Source organism: Scyliorhinus canicula, chromosome 15 (assembly GCF_902713615.1).
Source record: "Scyliorhinus canicula chromosome 15, sScyCan1.1, whole genome shotgun sequence".
Lineage (NCBI taxonomy): Eukaryota > Metazoa > Chordata > Chondrichthyes > Carcharhiniformes > Scyliorhinidae > Scyliorhinus > Scyliorhinus canicula.
Genome location: NC_052160.1, coordinates 11,135,534 through 11,147,823, shown reverse-complemented (window position 1 = coordinate 11,147,823; position 12,290 = coordinate 11,135,534). Strand labels below are relative to the sequence as shown.

The window sequence follows — 12,290 nt, the reverse complement described above, 5'->3', positions numbered from 1 at the left end:
ATCAGTACCAAAAGCATACAACATTCTTTTGTCGCTTATTACAAGATATCCCTTGACTTGTTTAGCCAGGAACAAATACAATACCTCTTGTAAATTATCTACACCCTAGTAGTCTCAAACGTAAGCTATATTCCATTGGCTAGCTATCTGTAAGCAAGTTAATGGTTCTCAAGACCTATTAGTAGAATAATTCACTTGCAAATCAATGATGGCCACGCTTTTACAACACTTTGATCACTGCTCTCATAGTCATAATAACTGTAAGCTTCTTAACCCAGGTTTTAATAATATTACTGCATCTTTAGAGAACAACCCCAGCCTAACCAGACTGTCTTCAAAACTGAAACTCCAGCCCAGGCAACATAACTGGTGAATCTTCTCTGCACTTTTTCTAGTGCAATCACACCCTTCCTATAGTGTGGCAACCTGAACTGCACTACTCCAACTGTGGCCTAACAAGACTTTTATACAGTTCCATCATAACCTCCCTGCTCTTATATTCTATGCCTGATAAAGATACATAACCCATATGCTTTCTTAACCACCTTATCTACCTATACTGCTGCCTTCAGGGGATTTTTAGATCAAGGTCCCTCGGTTCCTCAGTACCTTTTAGCGTCCTACCGCTCATTGTATATTTGCTTGCCTTGTTAGTCCTCCCAAAATGTATCACCTCACAGTTGTCAGGGTTAAATTTCATTTGCCACTGCTTTGCCCATCTGACCAGCCTGTCTATATCGTCCTGTAATCTAAGACTTTCCTCCTCTCTATTTACCACACCACCAATTTTCGTGTCATCTGTGAACTTGCTGATCATATTCCTTGCGTTCATGTCTAGATCATTAATGTACACGACAAACAGCAAGGGACCCAGCACCAATCCCTGCTGTGGTACGCCACTATGTCAGGCTTCCAGTCACCTTCGACCATCATCTTCTTGCCTCTTGCTACTAAGCCAATTTTGGATCCAATTTACTAAATTACCCTGAATTCCATGGACTCTTATCTTCTTGATCAGTCTCCTTGCGTTACTTTGCCAAGAGCCTTACTGAAGTCCATGTAGACTACATTGACTCCACTGTCCTCATCTACACACCTAATCACCTTGAAAAATTCAGTCAAACTTGTTAAACATGATTTCCCCTGAGAAATCCATACTGACTGTCCTTGATTAATCCTTGGTTCTCCAAGTGGAGATTAATTCTGTCCCTCAGAATTTGTACAATAGGGATATCAAAGATGATATACTAATTGCTCATTGTGGAATAATGCACGCGCGTGCATGTGCACTTGTGAGCAAGTGTGTGTGTATCATGACTAGGCTGTTCTGGGCATCGGTCGAGCTCTCTGAGGTCTAGCAGAAGAGGTTACAGTTGTACCATGGTGAGGGTCTCATGCTGTTGAAACCACATCAAGTTCCAGATCATTACCACTCACTGTAAAAAGGTTCTTCCTCACATCCCTCTGATGAGGTGGTCTGTTTAAAATTGCCAGGAAGAAGTGGAGATTCTCAAGCAATAACCATTGGTTGATCATCATTACAGCTGGTTAAGAGTTAAATATTCATCTTCCTCAGTACATTCAGGTGTTGATATCTTGCACTCTAAAATATCTGTTTGCAGTAAGACTAAGTTGTACTTAGATTGTCTAAAATGAAAATCTGGCATTACTGAAAAGTTTGAGAACATCTTTCGGCAATTAACAAATGCTTTCCCCATACTGCAACTTTAATTTCTTAATGTTTTCATAATCTTTTTACTTCCCAGAATCCGAAATTCAAACATCTGTTATGACCACAGACACTCGGCCATCAGCCACTCAATCTGACAATGGGATTGATGATGACTCTCTGCAAATGCCACTTGTTTCAGAAGCTCAGCCAGCCAAGCCACAAATCAATGTTGCTAATATAAAACCATCACAGACTCTGTGTGTGCAGATACTTTCAATAGGTAGGTAAATCTTTGATTTGTGTACTATAGAGATCTGCTGGTCTAAACAGTATGGCATGACCTCGTTGACAAAGTGACAGTCAAAAGGATTGCAAGCCATTTTTTGTTGCCGACAGAAGACATTATTTGGTTTCCCAATTGAAGGCATAACAAGTATTATAAATACATCCAACAGTGTAATTTAATCACCATCTCTACTTGTAAGACTGTAACTCCCCAGTAAGTTATCTGGCAGACTTGTTTTTGGAGATGTGTGCCTAAACATAGTGGTTGGTTAATGGCTTGGCAGACTTTTCTTAATTTGATAGCTGTTCACTTAATTAATATTCTGATTTGAGATAGTATTTCATGGAAAGTCTGAGCAACAGAATTTTCTCATTTTTCTACCATTTTAAATTGTGGTTAAGTGATCTTCTGCTATGTTTGACAGTCTCAGTTAAATCATGCTACAAAGTAGTACAGAATTTGAATATTGTCAAAGCTGTTTGACTTGCATTCATTGGGACTATCTCAGGAATACCAGTGTCAGGCAAACAACAGCTTTATACTAAATGAGAAGAGTGCTGATTGGTTGGCAAGTGGACTCTGATCAAGGCATTGCCATGGAGAATACACCAGGACATGGTAACTGACAGTTAACTACCAAGCATTGTTGAAAGTCTAAACCAGGCAGCTTGTCTCTGGTCATGGTATTGGTCTTGAGGGTTGCCAGTCTCCAGGCAAGCAAAGTTACAGTGAGATTGGGACCCAGGGAGCCAGTGTGCTGCCAGGGCCTGGGGAGCCTGAGTGGGGCCGCTAGGGCAAGGACAGCCAGAGTGCAGCGAGGGCCTGGACATTGTTACAACTGGTCCCCAGGTGAGGCCCCAGATTTGTTATGATACTGGGCGGAATATTCTAAAATTGTACTTCTCCCAGGAAAGGAGGGGTGAACTGGATCCCCTTTATTCAACCCTGTTGCTTGTCGCAACAAGGTTAATTTTAAAAGATTGCTTTCTTTGTGGATACCTTTTCACAGTCTTAAGTATTTGTTTAAAAGGAGACCATTTAACCAAGCTTTCTTGAGTTAAAGACTGAGTGTATTAGTTATTAAAACATGAGAAGAAAGTAATAAAACACAACACATGCACGCAGATTAGTCCAAAATTGAGTCCAAAAAAATGAAAGTTACTTTCATCAACTCTTTCACAGTAGATGGTGAAACATTGCAACTGTTATATTGGCTGCTCTGACTTTGGCACTTGGTTTGGAGATTCTTGATTCTTCAGGCTGAACGCATTATCCTGTTTCCTTTTTGATTGTGGCTTTGCTGGCCTGTAACTTACATCTAACAATCTGAGAGAGAAACCTTTCTACCTGCGAGCACAGGGCTGCTTGTGGATGTTCTTCAGCTGTGACCTCCACAGCACACACTGTCACAGGGTCGGGTGCTTTTTGGCGCCGCCTTTTTGGCCCCGATCTTTTGGTGCCGTTTTTTTGGCGCTAGTTGTTATGGCGCTCATTTCTTTGGCCCACCACGGTTTGGCGCCAAAATTAAAATTTAAGCATGTAAATAAATGGAAACTAGGATTTAAGATGAATTAGCTTGTGATACCAATCAATTATCCCTAACAACAGCGGGATTCTCCGTTTCATAGAATGTTGATAGTCTGCTAGGGTCCTGGAATGAAATTAAACTAGGATAAAAAACGAACCCTTTATTCTGGATTAAAAAACGAAACCTTTATTCTGGATAAAAATACGAAACTTTTATTCTTGATAAAAATACTAAACCTTTATTCTGGGATAAAATATTTATGTAAAAGATATAATTAAAACTCAGTAATTTAACGTATTTTGTAATTGTGGGCTATACCACGCAAATATTCTAATGGTTCTCTCTCATCAAACTGGCGCACAATATTCAAAATGCGCTCGTCAGCTCTCACATACTTAAGAAGTTTTTGTTTTGGAGCATGGCCAGCAACCAATTGTTCATAATATGCATCTCGGTTGTTTTGAATTTTTCTCAGTCCATCAATGAATTTCCATATAATTGGGTGGTGAACTCCTAATTCCGCATATACCTTTCTATGTGCTGCTTCTGTGTGATTGTTAGTTCGGTCCTCTCCGTTGATTGTGCGATTGTACTGTGGTTCCACATCTCTGAAGGAAAAAGAGGGGGCCGCCTGCCATTGCCTCTTCTCATTGGTCGTCCTACGTAATTATCTTCAAACCAGTTAAGCAGCGATTGAAGTTCTACCGGCAAGTCTTCGGACAGGGTACCTATGTAGTTATCCAAGTGAGGAACAGGCACGAAACATAAGGCTATGATCATTTTAGCTCTTAAAGCAAATTCGGAATCACTGTTATATAAAACCTGGCACCCAATCTGTTTAAGGTGCTTGTACACATTATGAGCGAAATGGAAGAAACATCCTTGTATCCTTACTCCTGGAAAACATTCTTCCATTGCATAAATAGCTGCATGTTCAAAGTCACAAGAAATTCTTCCCGGATTTAATCCTGGGATTGCGTCATGAACCATCTGAAACATGCGTACATATGTTGCACGCCTTTTATTTGGTAATAAGGCATATAAAACTGGATGAACTCCTCCATGCCTTCTTCCCATAATTACATAAACCTGTGTAAATAACGGAGGAGATTTAAAGGTCCCAACAACCTACCACACTTCAGAATCTAATAGAAACACAGTCCAGCTCTGTCTCCCAAAAATTAAAATTCTATCATCTTCATGACCACTGTCTGCTATTTAAAAAGTTCTCACGTTCATCATTGTTCTTCATATAATGTTTGTAATCATCGGGGATCACTAATTCATGAACAGGATTTGGAGGAACGAGGTTCATTTGATTTCTTCTTCTCCTTACAATTTGCTTCATTGCGTCTGCAGTTGGAAGTACTCCTTGAGCGGCTTGAGAAATATTTTCCGTACAAGAACTTAAAATTGCCGATGGTTGATCTTGACTCTCTCCAGCCCGGCGCTTTACACTTGTTTTAACTGCAGCTACTTCCATGCTGAAGCACCATGAGAATGCTCGTTTATTTCCCTTACCACTTCATTGTTTTTAGTGTGTATACGGGCTTTGCACTCGTTCTTGTTTTCACATCTCCAAAACTTCATCAAAGTGTCCTTCTTGCTATGCTTGTCGAACACATATAGATATCTATTGTGAGAAAATTTAGGTTTGTCTTTCTTACTTAAAATACTTTCAGCCATTTCTACTACTTTTACATTTTTACAGTGAAATTCTAAGACTATGTTGCGCTACAGAACTAGGTGGAATTCTGGTGGAACTAGGTACAGAACTACATTTAAAATGTTGGTTTTAAAAGTGGGTAATTAAGTAGGTAATTAAGATTCGGCGCCAAATTGTTGAATGCCAAAACAATCAGCGCCAAAACAATTCAGCGCCAAACAAACGGCGCCAAAATGGCGGGGCCAAATGGTACCATTCCCCTGTCACAGGGGTTCCCAAACTTGGTTGGTTTGGACATGGGTCCGAGAAGAGCTGTGGCCGTGGAGGGCTCCAAGAGCAGCCGGGGCAGTGATTGGGGGGGGGGGTAACGAAGAATCGCAGCGGTGGTGGGGAGAAGACGAGAGGAGTCAGGCAGGGGTGATGGAAAAGGGGGAGGCGAGAGGTATTGGGGCAGCGGTGGTGGGGAGTGGAGGGGTCTGAGAGAAGTCGGGGCAGTGGTGATAGGGAGGGGGAGGTGAGAGGTGTTGGGGCAGCAGTGGGGAGTGGAGGAGTCCGAGAAGAGTGGGGCTGTGGTGGTTAGGGAGGTCCAGTAGGAGTCGGGGCCGTGTATTTGTTGAATAACTACTTTTTTACGACAATTAATGTATACATATAAGACAAAAAAAATTTGGGGCGCAATTCTCCGCTCCCCACGCCGGGTGAGAGAATCGCGGGAGGGCCGGGCGACTCACGACACGCCCCCCGGTCCCTCCGCGATACTCCCACGCCCCGCTCGCCGTTTTTCACGCCGAACGGCGATTCTCCGACCCGGATGGGCCGAGCGGCCTGCCGTTCGCGACCGGTTCACGACGGCGGCAACCACACCTGGTCGCTGCCGTCGTGAACATGGCGCCAAACGCTGGTTTGACGCTTGTGGGGGGCGGAGAGGGGAGTGAGCACCACGGCTGTGCTCGGGAGGGGACTGGCCTGCGATTGATGCCCACCGATCGTCGGGCCAGCGTCTCAAAGGGACGCACTCTTTCCCCTCCGCCGCCCCGCAAGATCAAGCTGCCACGTCTTGCGGGGCAGCGGAGGGGAAGACGGCAACCGCCAGGCGTGGGTTGGAGCCGGCCAACCTGCGCATGCGCGGCTGACGTCACTTAGGCGCCGCCGTCGTGTCATTCTCGACGTGCCACCTTGACACAAGCGTCAAGGCCCGGCGGCCGAGAATAACGGAGCGCCGCTCCGAGGCCGTCGTGAAACTCTGCCGAGTTCACGACGGCCTTTCCCGATTTTTTGCGGGAGCGGAGAATTCCGCCCTTTAAGTTTGGTTTTGGCTGTACCTATAGCACAATAATCACGTTTAATTCTTCAATATCATAAGAATGTTTCTCCGATGTTCATTCAGTATCGTTGGATGGTCAAAAGGTTGGTTAGTTACATTTCGGAAAGCCTGCACTAGCACAGTAGAACTAGAACACCACATTAGCATGCAGAGACCAGGGTTGCATTTGGCTTTTAACACCCTTCCTTGTGTATTCCTAGAAGCAGAAAACATTTTTGGGGGAAAATATACTTTATTTGTAAAATATTTGAAAGAACATTACAAACACTTCAAAATGGTCATCACACAAAGTGCAATAATATTCAAGTTCTCTGACTTCCGGTGACGGCGAGTGGGAGGCAGCCGCACATTGGAGGGCTCCCGTTCGGGAACAGCAGTTTCGGGGATTAACGCCTGGTCCTAGGGGCTACAGAGGCGGCAAAAGCAGGGAGAAGGGAAATGTCGAAAACAAGTAAAAAAACGGCCGTGAAAAAAGCAGCTGAAAGTCTGTCGGGGAGTGGAAAGGTCACCAAGGGGACGGCAAGGAAAGTGGAGGCTGGGCACCAGGGGAGGCCGCATTGCTCACGGCTGAAGAAATGACTACGGTGATGGTCTCGAATGGCAGTTCACAAAGTCCATGGAGGCGATTAGGAAGGAGATGGGGACGGTATTGAACGTGCTGGTGGAGGAGGTGGTTGCCCCGGTGAGGGCGGCAGTATTGAACGCAGTGGCGGAGGTGCGGGAGCAAGGTGAGGCGCTGAAGGAAGTGGAAGAGACATTATTGCAGCACAGTGATCAACTTACATCGATGGGGAAGGAGATGTGGATGGTGATAGAGATCAACAAAGGGTCTGCGAGCCAAAATGGACGACTTGGAAAACAGATCTAGGCGATAGAATCTGAGGATTGTGGGTCTTCCTGAAGGAGTGAAAGGCCCGAGGCCGACTTGAGTATTTTTCCACGATGTTGGCAAAGCTATTGGAGGAAGGGGATGATCCCTCCCGATATGAACTGGATCGGGCTCACCGATTGTGGAGTCCTGTACCAAAGGAGGGTGAGCCGCCAAGTGTGGTAACTTTGTGTTTTCGTAGGTACAGCATGAAGGACAAGGTCCTGTGCTGGGCTATGCAGAAGCGGGTGGTGCAGTGGTGTTGCTCATTATGCTTTTACTTAATTGCTCTGTTTTAATAACCTTTGCTCTAGAGTCGCCAGGTATCTTTCTAATACCACCACGAAGTTCAAAGCCAAGTGCTGATCAATAACTCAATACACCAGTTAGTAAGTTTCAAATCAAAACACATTTATTATACACACAGTCAATCACTACTCATGCATAAAGCTCTACTTACTAGACTATCACTAACACTAAAGGCCTATACTTAGCTTTTGGAATGGCCCACCAGGTCAGAGGGACAATGGCCTTTGTTCGGTTCTGAGGCTGCAGGTTTCAAGCTGGTATGGAATAGTAGCTAGGAGCGCCAATCTCGTAGCGTACGTTGGCTGGAGACTCACTTGGTTGGTGCAGCTGCTAGGCAGGTCTCTCCTTGTTGAGAGTCACGGTCAAGAGTTCTTGACAGATGCCAAGAAGACCTGCCAAGAGAGCCTGCCAAGAGAGCGAACTGAACTTGGGGACTCTACTTCATAGTCCCCAGGGGTTTCGTGCCCTTTTGGGCGGACCCCGGACCTGGTCCCAATTAATTGGACCATGTCCCAATCGGTTCTATTGATTTCTCCAATACTGGAGCTGTTCCCTGATCGCTGGGCGGTTCCTATGTGTCCGTTGGCCTTCCTTTGTCCTGGCTCCCGCTGGCGCTGGGGAGTCTGGTTTGGTCCCGATTGCTTCAATGTTTCTAATTGTTCCTGGGGATTGCTCATTAATATGTAGATGGCTACTGGTTTTGGTTCTGTCTGGGTTCTGCAAGTCTTAATACACAGGAAACCTTGCACTTGCTTGTTTTCCTGTGCCTGGCCAATTTTCCCTGCATTCTTTGCGGGCATCCATTTTGGAATCGGGAAATGACCACCCCAGGTGGGTATAGTGGGCTGGAGCTGGTATACGTGTATACAGGACTATACGGTGGAGCTGGCGAGGAGGCGGGCTACCTTCAACCGGGTGAAGAAGGCACTATACATCGGTACGGTGCAGTGCGGCATAGTATACCCAGCTAAGTTGAGGGTGACCTACAAATCCAAGGACTTTTATTTCGGGACGGCGGAAGCAGCGAAGGAGTTTACAAAGGCAGAAGGACTGTGGCTGAAGTGAGAAGTGGTCATGTACCGATGTAGCCTCATGTAACTGTATTTTTTCACTGCGGTTGGTGTATGTGCTAAATTAGCTAACGTTGTATATACTTGGACAAGGGAAGAGATGGGACTTTCGCTTGCAATGATGGTTCTTTGGGGTTTGGGTGTGTATGCAGGTTTGTGTGCTAAAGGGGATTTCTTGGTTTTCCTGGGACCTGGCAAGGGGGAAAGAGACCCGGGCGGTGGCCGCCACGCTGGCCGGTTTAAGCCAGCCAGTGAACAAGAGTGAGGTGGGGGGAAGGGCTGCGGCCATCGGAGCCCGGCAGAGCAGGTTCCGATAAGTCCGGCCGGGGTGGAAAGTTGGGGGGTTAGGAACAGAGGTTGGGGGGAGGAGTTTTGTCAAAGGAAGTGGAGGGCAGGAGTCAGGAGGGGGGTAGGGCTTGCAATGTGTGGGTGTCATGTATGGTACTCTTTCGGGAATTGGATGTCATTGAATGTTGGGGGGGTGGGGGGAACTCTATAGGTCAACAGTGACCATAGGCGATTACTTTTTCTTTTTTTTGTTATTTTCTCCTTTGTTTGTCCCGCCGTGGGAGGGTTTGTTTTATTTGATGCTTATATTGCCTGGGGGGTCGTTGTTTGGGGTAGTGGGAGGATGGGATCGTTGTTGTTGATAAGACCTTGCATTTGTTACCGTTTACTGTTTGTGGGTGGGGTGTAAATTTTGAAGAAAATGTGAAAATGGAGAATAAAAATATTTTACAAAAAAAAATTCAAGTTTTCCACATACATCATGTTGCACACTTGACCTAGGTCACTGTCCGTGTGGGGTTTGCACATTTTCCTCGTGTCTGCGTGGTCTCACCCCGACAACACAAAAGATGTGCAGGGTAGGTGCATTGGCCAGGCTAAATTGGCCTTAATTGGGGGGAAAAATTGGGTGCTCTAAATTTATAAAATAATAAAAAATGTTGCACAATTTAGGTGCTTTAATACAGTCAAAGAAACATTATTACAGACATTTTAAATTGGTTGTTACATATGCGCAATGGTATTTAAGTTGTCTACGGAAATCAAGTTGGTGCTTCAATCTAATTGTGATGCATGTAAAATTCACTGTATACATTAATGTGACTCATACAGCCTGAGCAGGTCTGTACAATCCCACGCCCCCTCCTTAGTTCACTATGTCTGAAAGGTTTTGGACAGCAACCTTCCCCTTTGTGCCTCTGTGGTGGCTGCCCCAAGCTTTTCTGCATCCCTAAGCACATAGCCCTGTTCTTGGAAAGTGTCAAGCTGCAATACTTGGTCGGTGATAGTTCTTTGCGCGGGAGACCAACTAGTTTTGGACCGACGAAAGAGCACCTTTAAAAACACAAACCTGTATTTTGCCCAACTTCCTTTCAACTCGTATCATGTCCACAGTGTGAGATATAACTCACTGGTGATGATTTTTTGTTGAGATTACTTTTTTAAAATATGTTTATTTTAAATGTTCATATTAAAAACAACCTGAAACAATCAAACAGAAATTCACAATAGAAGAGAAGAAAAAAAGCGAAAATACACAAACGCCGAATTAACTCTCTCAAAACTCACCTAAACCCCCTAACCAGACAGTGACTAACTCTTCAAACAAAGATGAATGGTTGCCATCTTAGGTAGAACCTCTCCACCGAACACCTGATGGTGTACTTGACCTTCTCAAAATGCAGAAATGATTTGAGGTCACCCAGCCAAGCTGAGGCTCTGAGCGGAGTAGGAGACCTCCACCCAAACAGAATTTGTCTCCGAGGCAAAGGACATCCCCGGACTGAATCACTGGCGAATCTGACACCCCAAATAGGGCCATGTGCAGACATGGATCCAAATAATGTCCGATATGGTGTTTAAGGAGGAAGCCCAGAAGCCTATAAACTTAGGACAGGAATAGAAAATATGTATATTGTTAGCTGGCCACTCAACCCAAGAGAAAAATCCCCTCATCCCGGCCATGTGCGTCCTATGCAAAAACTTGAACTAAATCAGACTCAGTCGAGTACATGAAGACATGGGAGTTGACCCTGTGAAGGGCCTTATTCCACACCTCACCATTAAGAATGGGACCCAATTCACCCTCCCATTTCATCCTCACCCCACTCAACGGAGCAGAATCTCGGATATAACCATATATGTCTGAAATAGGCCCTCCATCAGAACCAGCCAGAGACAGAATCTTCAACAGGGAAGAGGGTGGCGCCAAAGGAAAGGAGAGAAAAGCTTTGTGTGAAAAATCGCGAATTTGAAAATACCTGAAAAGACTGAAAAGACCAGGTAACAAAAAATAATTTGGCGAGAAAAATGGGGAGACACTGAAAGAGAAATAAAAATCTCGGGAGCACATTTATTTTAATAATCTGTACCCTACCTGCCAAGGAGACTGGAAGTTGTTCCACCTCTGCAAGTCCGTTTTAAAACTGCTAACCAGACTAGTGTAGTTTAGTTTATGAAGTGAGGGCCAGCTTTAGGCCTACCGGACCCCCAGGTAATGAAGCTCATCTTGATAAGGCAAAACGATAACATCCCTGGCAGTTGGAATTTCTCAGCCAACTCCTTAAAACTAGCAAACCACCCCTCCACGAATCGACCCCCAAACCTCTTTAGACCCTCCACTCCAAAGACTTAAATGTCAAGTACAAACCAGCTGGTCGGAAAAGGTGATTATTACAAATGGGGGCTAGCGAAGACTGGGAAAGTAGCTTGAAATGCTGCCCAAACAGCTTTCAAATTCTCAGGGAGTGGATCACCACTGGATTTGAGGGAAATCTAACCGGGGAAAAAGGCAACGGTGCAGTAACTATTGCATGAAGACTAGAAGTAGTGCAGGAGCTCGCTTCCATTTGTCCCCATATGGAACCTTGATCGCTAAACCATAATGATGTCTTCAGAATATTGGCTGCCCAATAGTAAAGCAAATAATTGGAGAGGGCCAGCCCCCCTGACTATCTGTCTCTTTGGAGCAGAACATCACTGATTCTACCTGCCCAAATAAAGGAAAAAATCAATTTGTTGACTTTAACAAAAAATAATTTGGCGAGAAAAATGGGGAGACACTGAAAGAGAAATAAAAATCTCGGGAGCACATTTATTTTAATAATCTGTACCCTACCTGCCAAGGAGACTGGAAGTTGTTCCACCTCTGCAAGTCTGTTTTAAAACTGCTAACCAGACTAGTGTAGTTTAGTTTATGAAGTGAGGGCCAGCTTTAGGCCTACCGGACCCCCAGGTAATGAAGCTCATCTTGATAAGGCAAAACGATAACATCCCTGGTTTGACTTTCCTCCCAGGGGGCGTTGACTGGGAAACATTCACTTTTGTCTATGTTCAACTTATACCCAGTGTTATGGGCCAGGATTTAGAGAACCCCAGAATGCATCATGGAGTTCACCTGACCCACGACTTTTACTAGATTGTGGTATGGGGAGCAATAGGCCCACTCTACAGGTGTGGTACAGCAGAAATGGAAAAGTATTTTTTTAAAGCAAAACAATGTTTATTCTATGAACTCAAGTTAACCTTTTTAAAACATACAGTGAACATCTTAGCAACCAT

At 44.7% G+C, this 12,290-nt stretch overlaps 1 protein-coding gene across 1 annotated transcript in view; it reads left to right on the top strand.

The window, feature by feature from the left end:
- Positions 1 to 12,290, top strand: part of atf7ip2 (activating transcription factor 7 interacting protein 2) — a 191,172-nt gene that overhangs the window by 169,152 nt on the left and 9,730 nt on the right. The window contains exon 11 of the mRNA XM_038820878.1: positions 1,767 to 1,952. Within this exon, the coding sequence (XP_038676806.1) occupies positions 1,767 to 1,952 (186 nt within the window). The remainder of the gene's footprint in view (positions 1 to 1,766; positions 1,953 to 12,290) is intronic.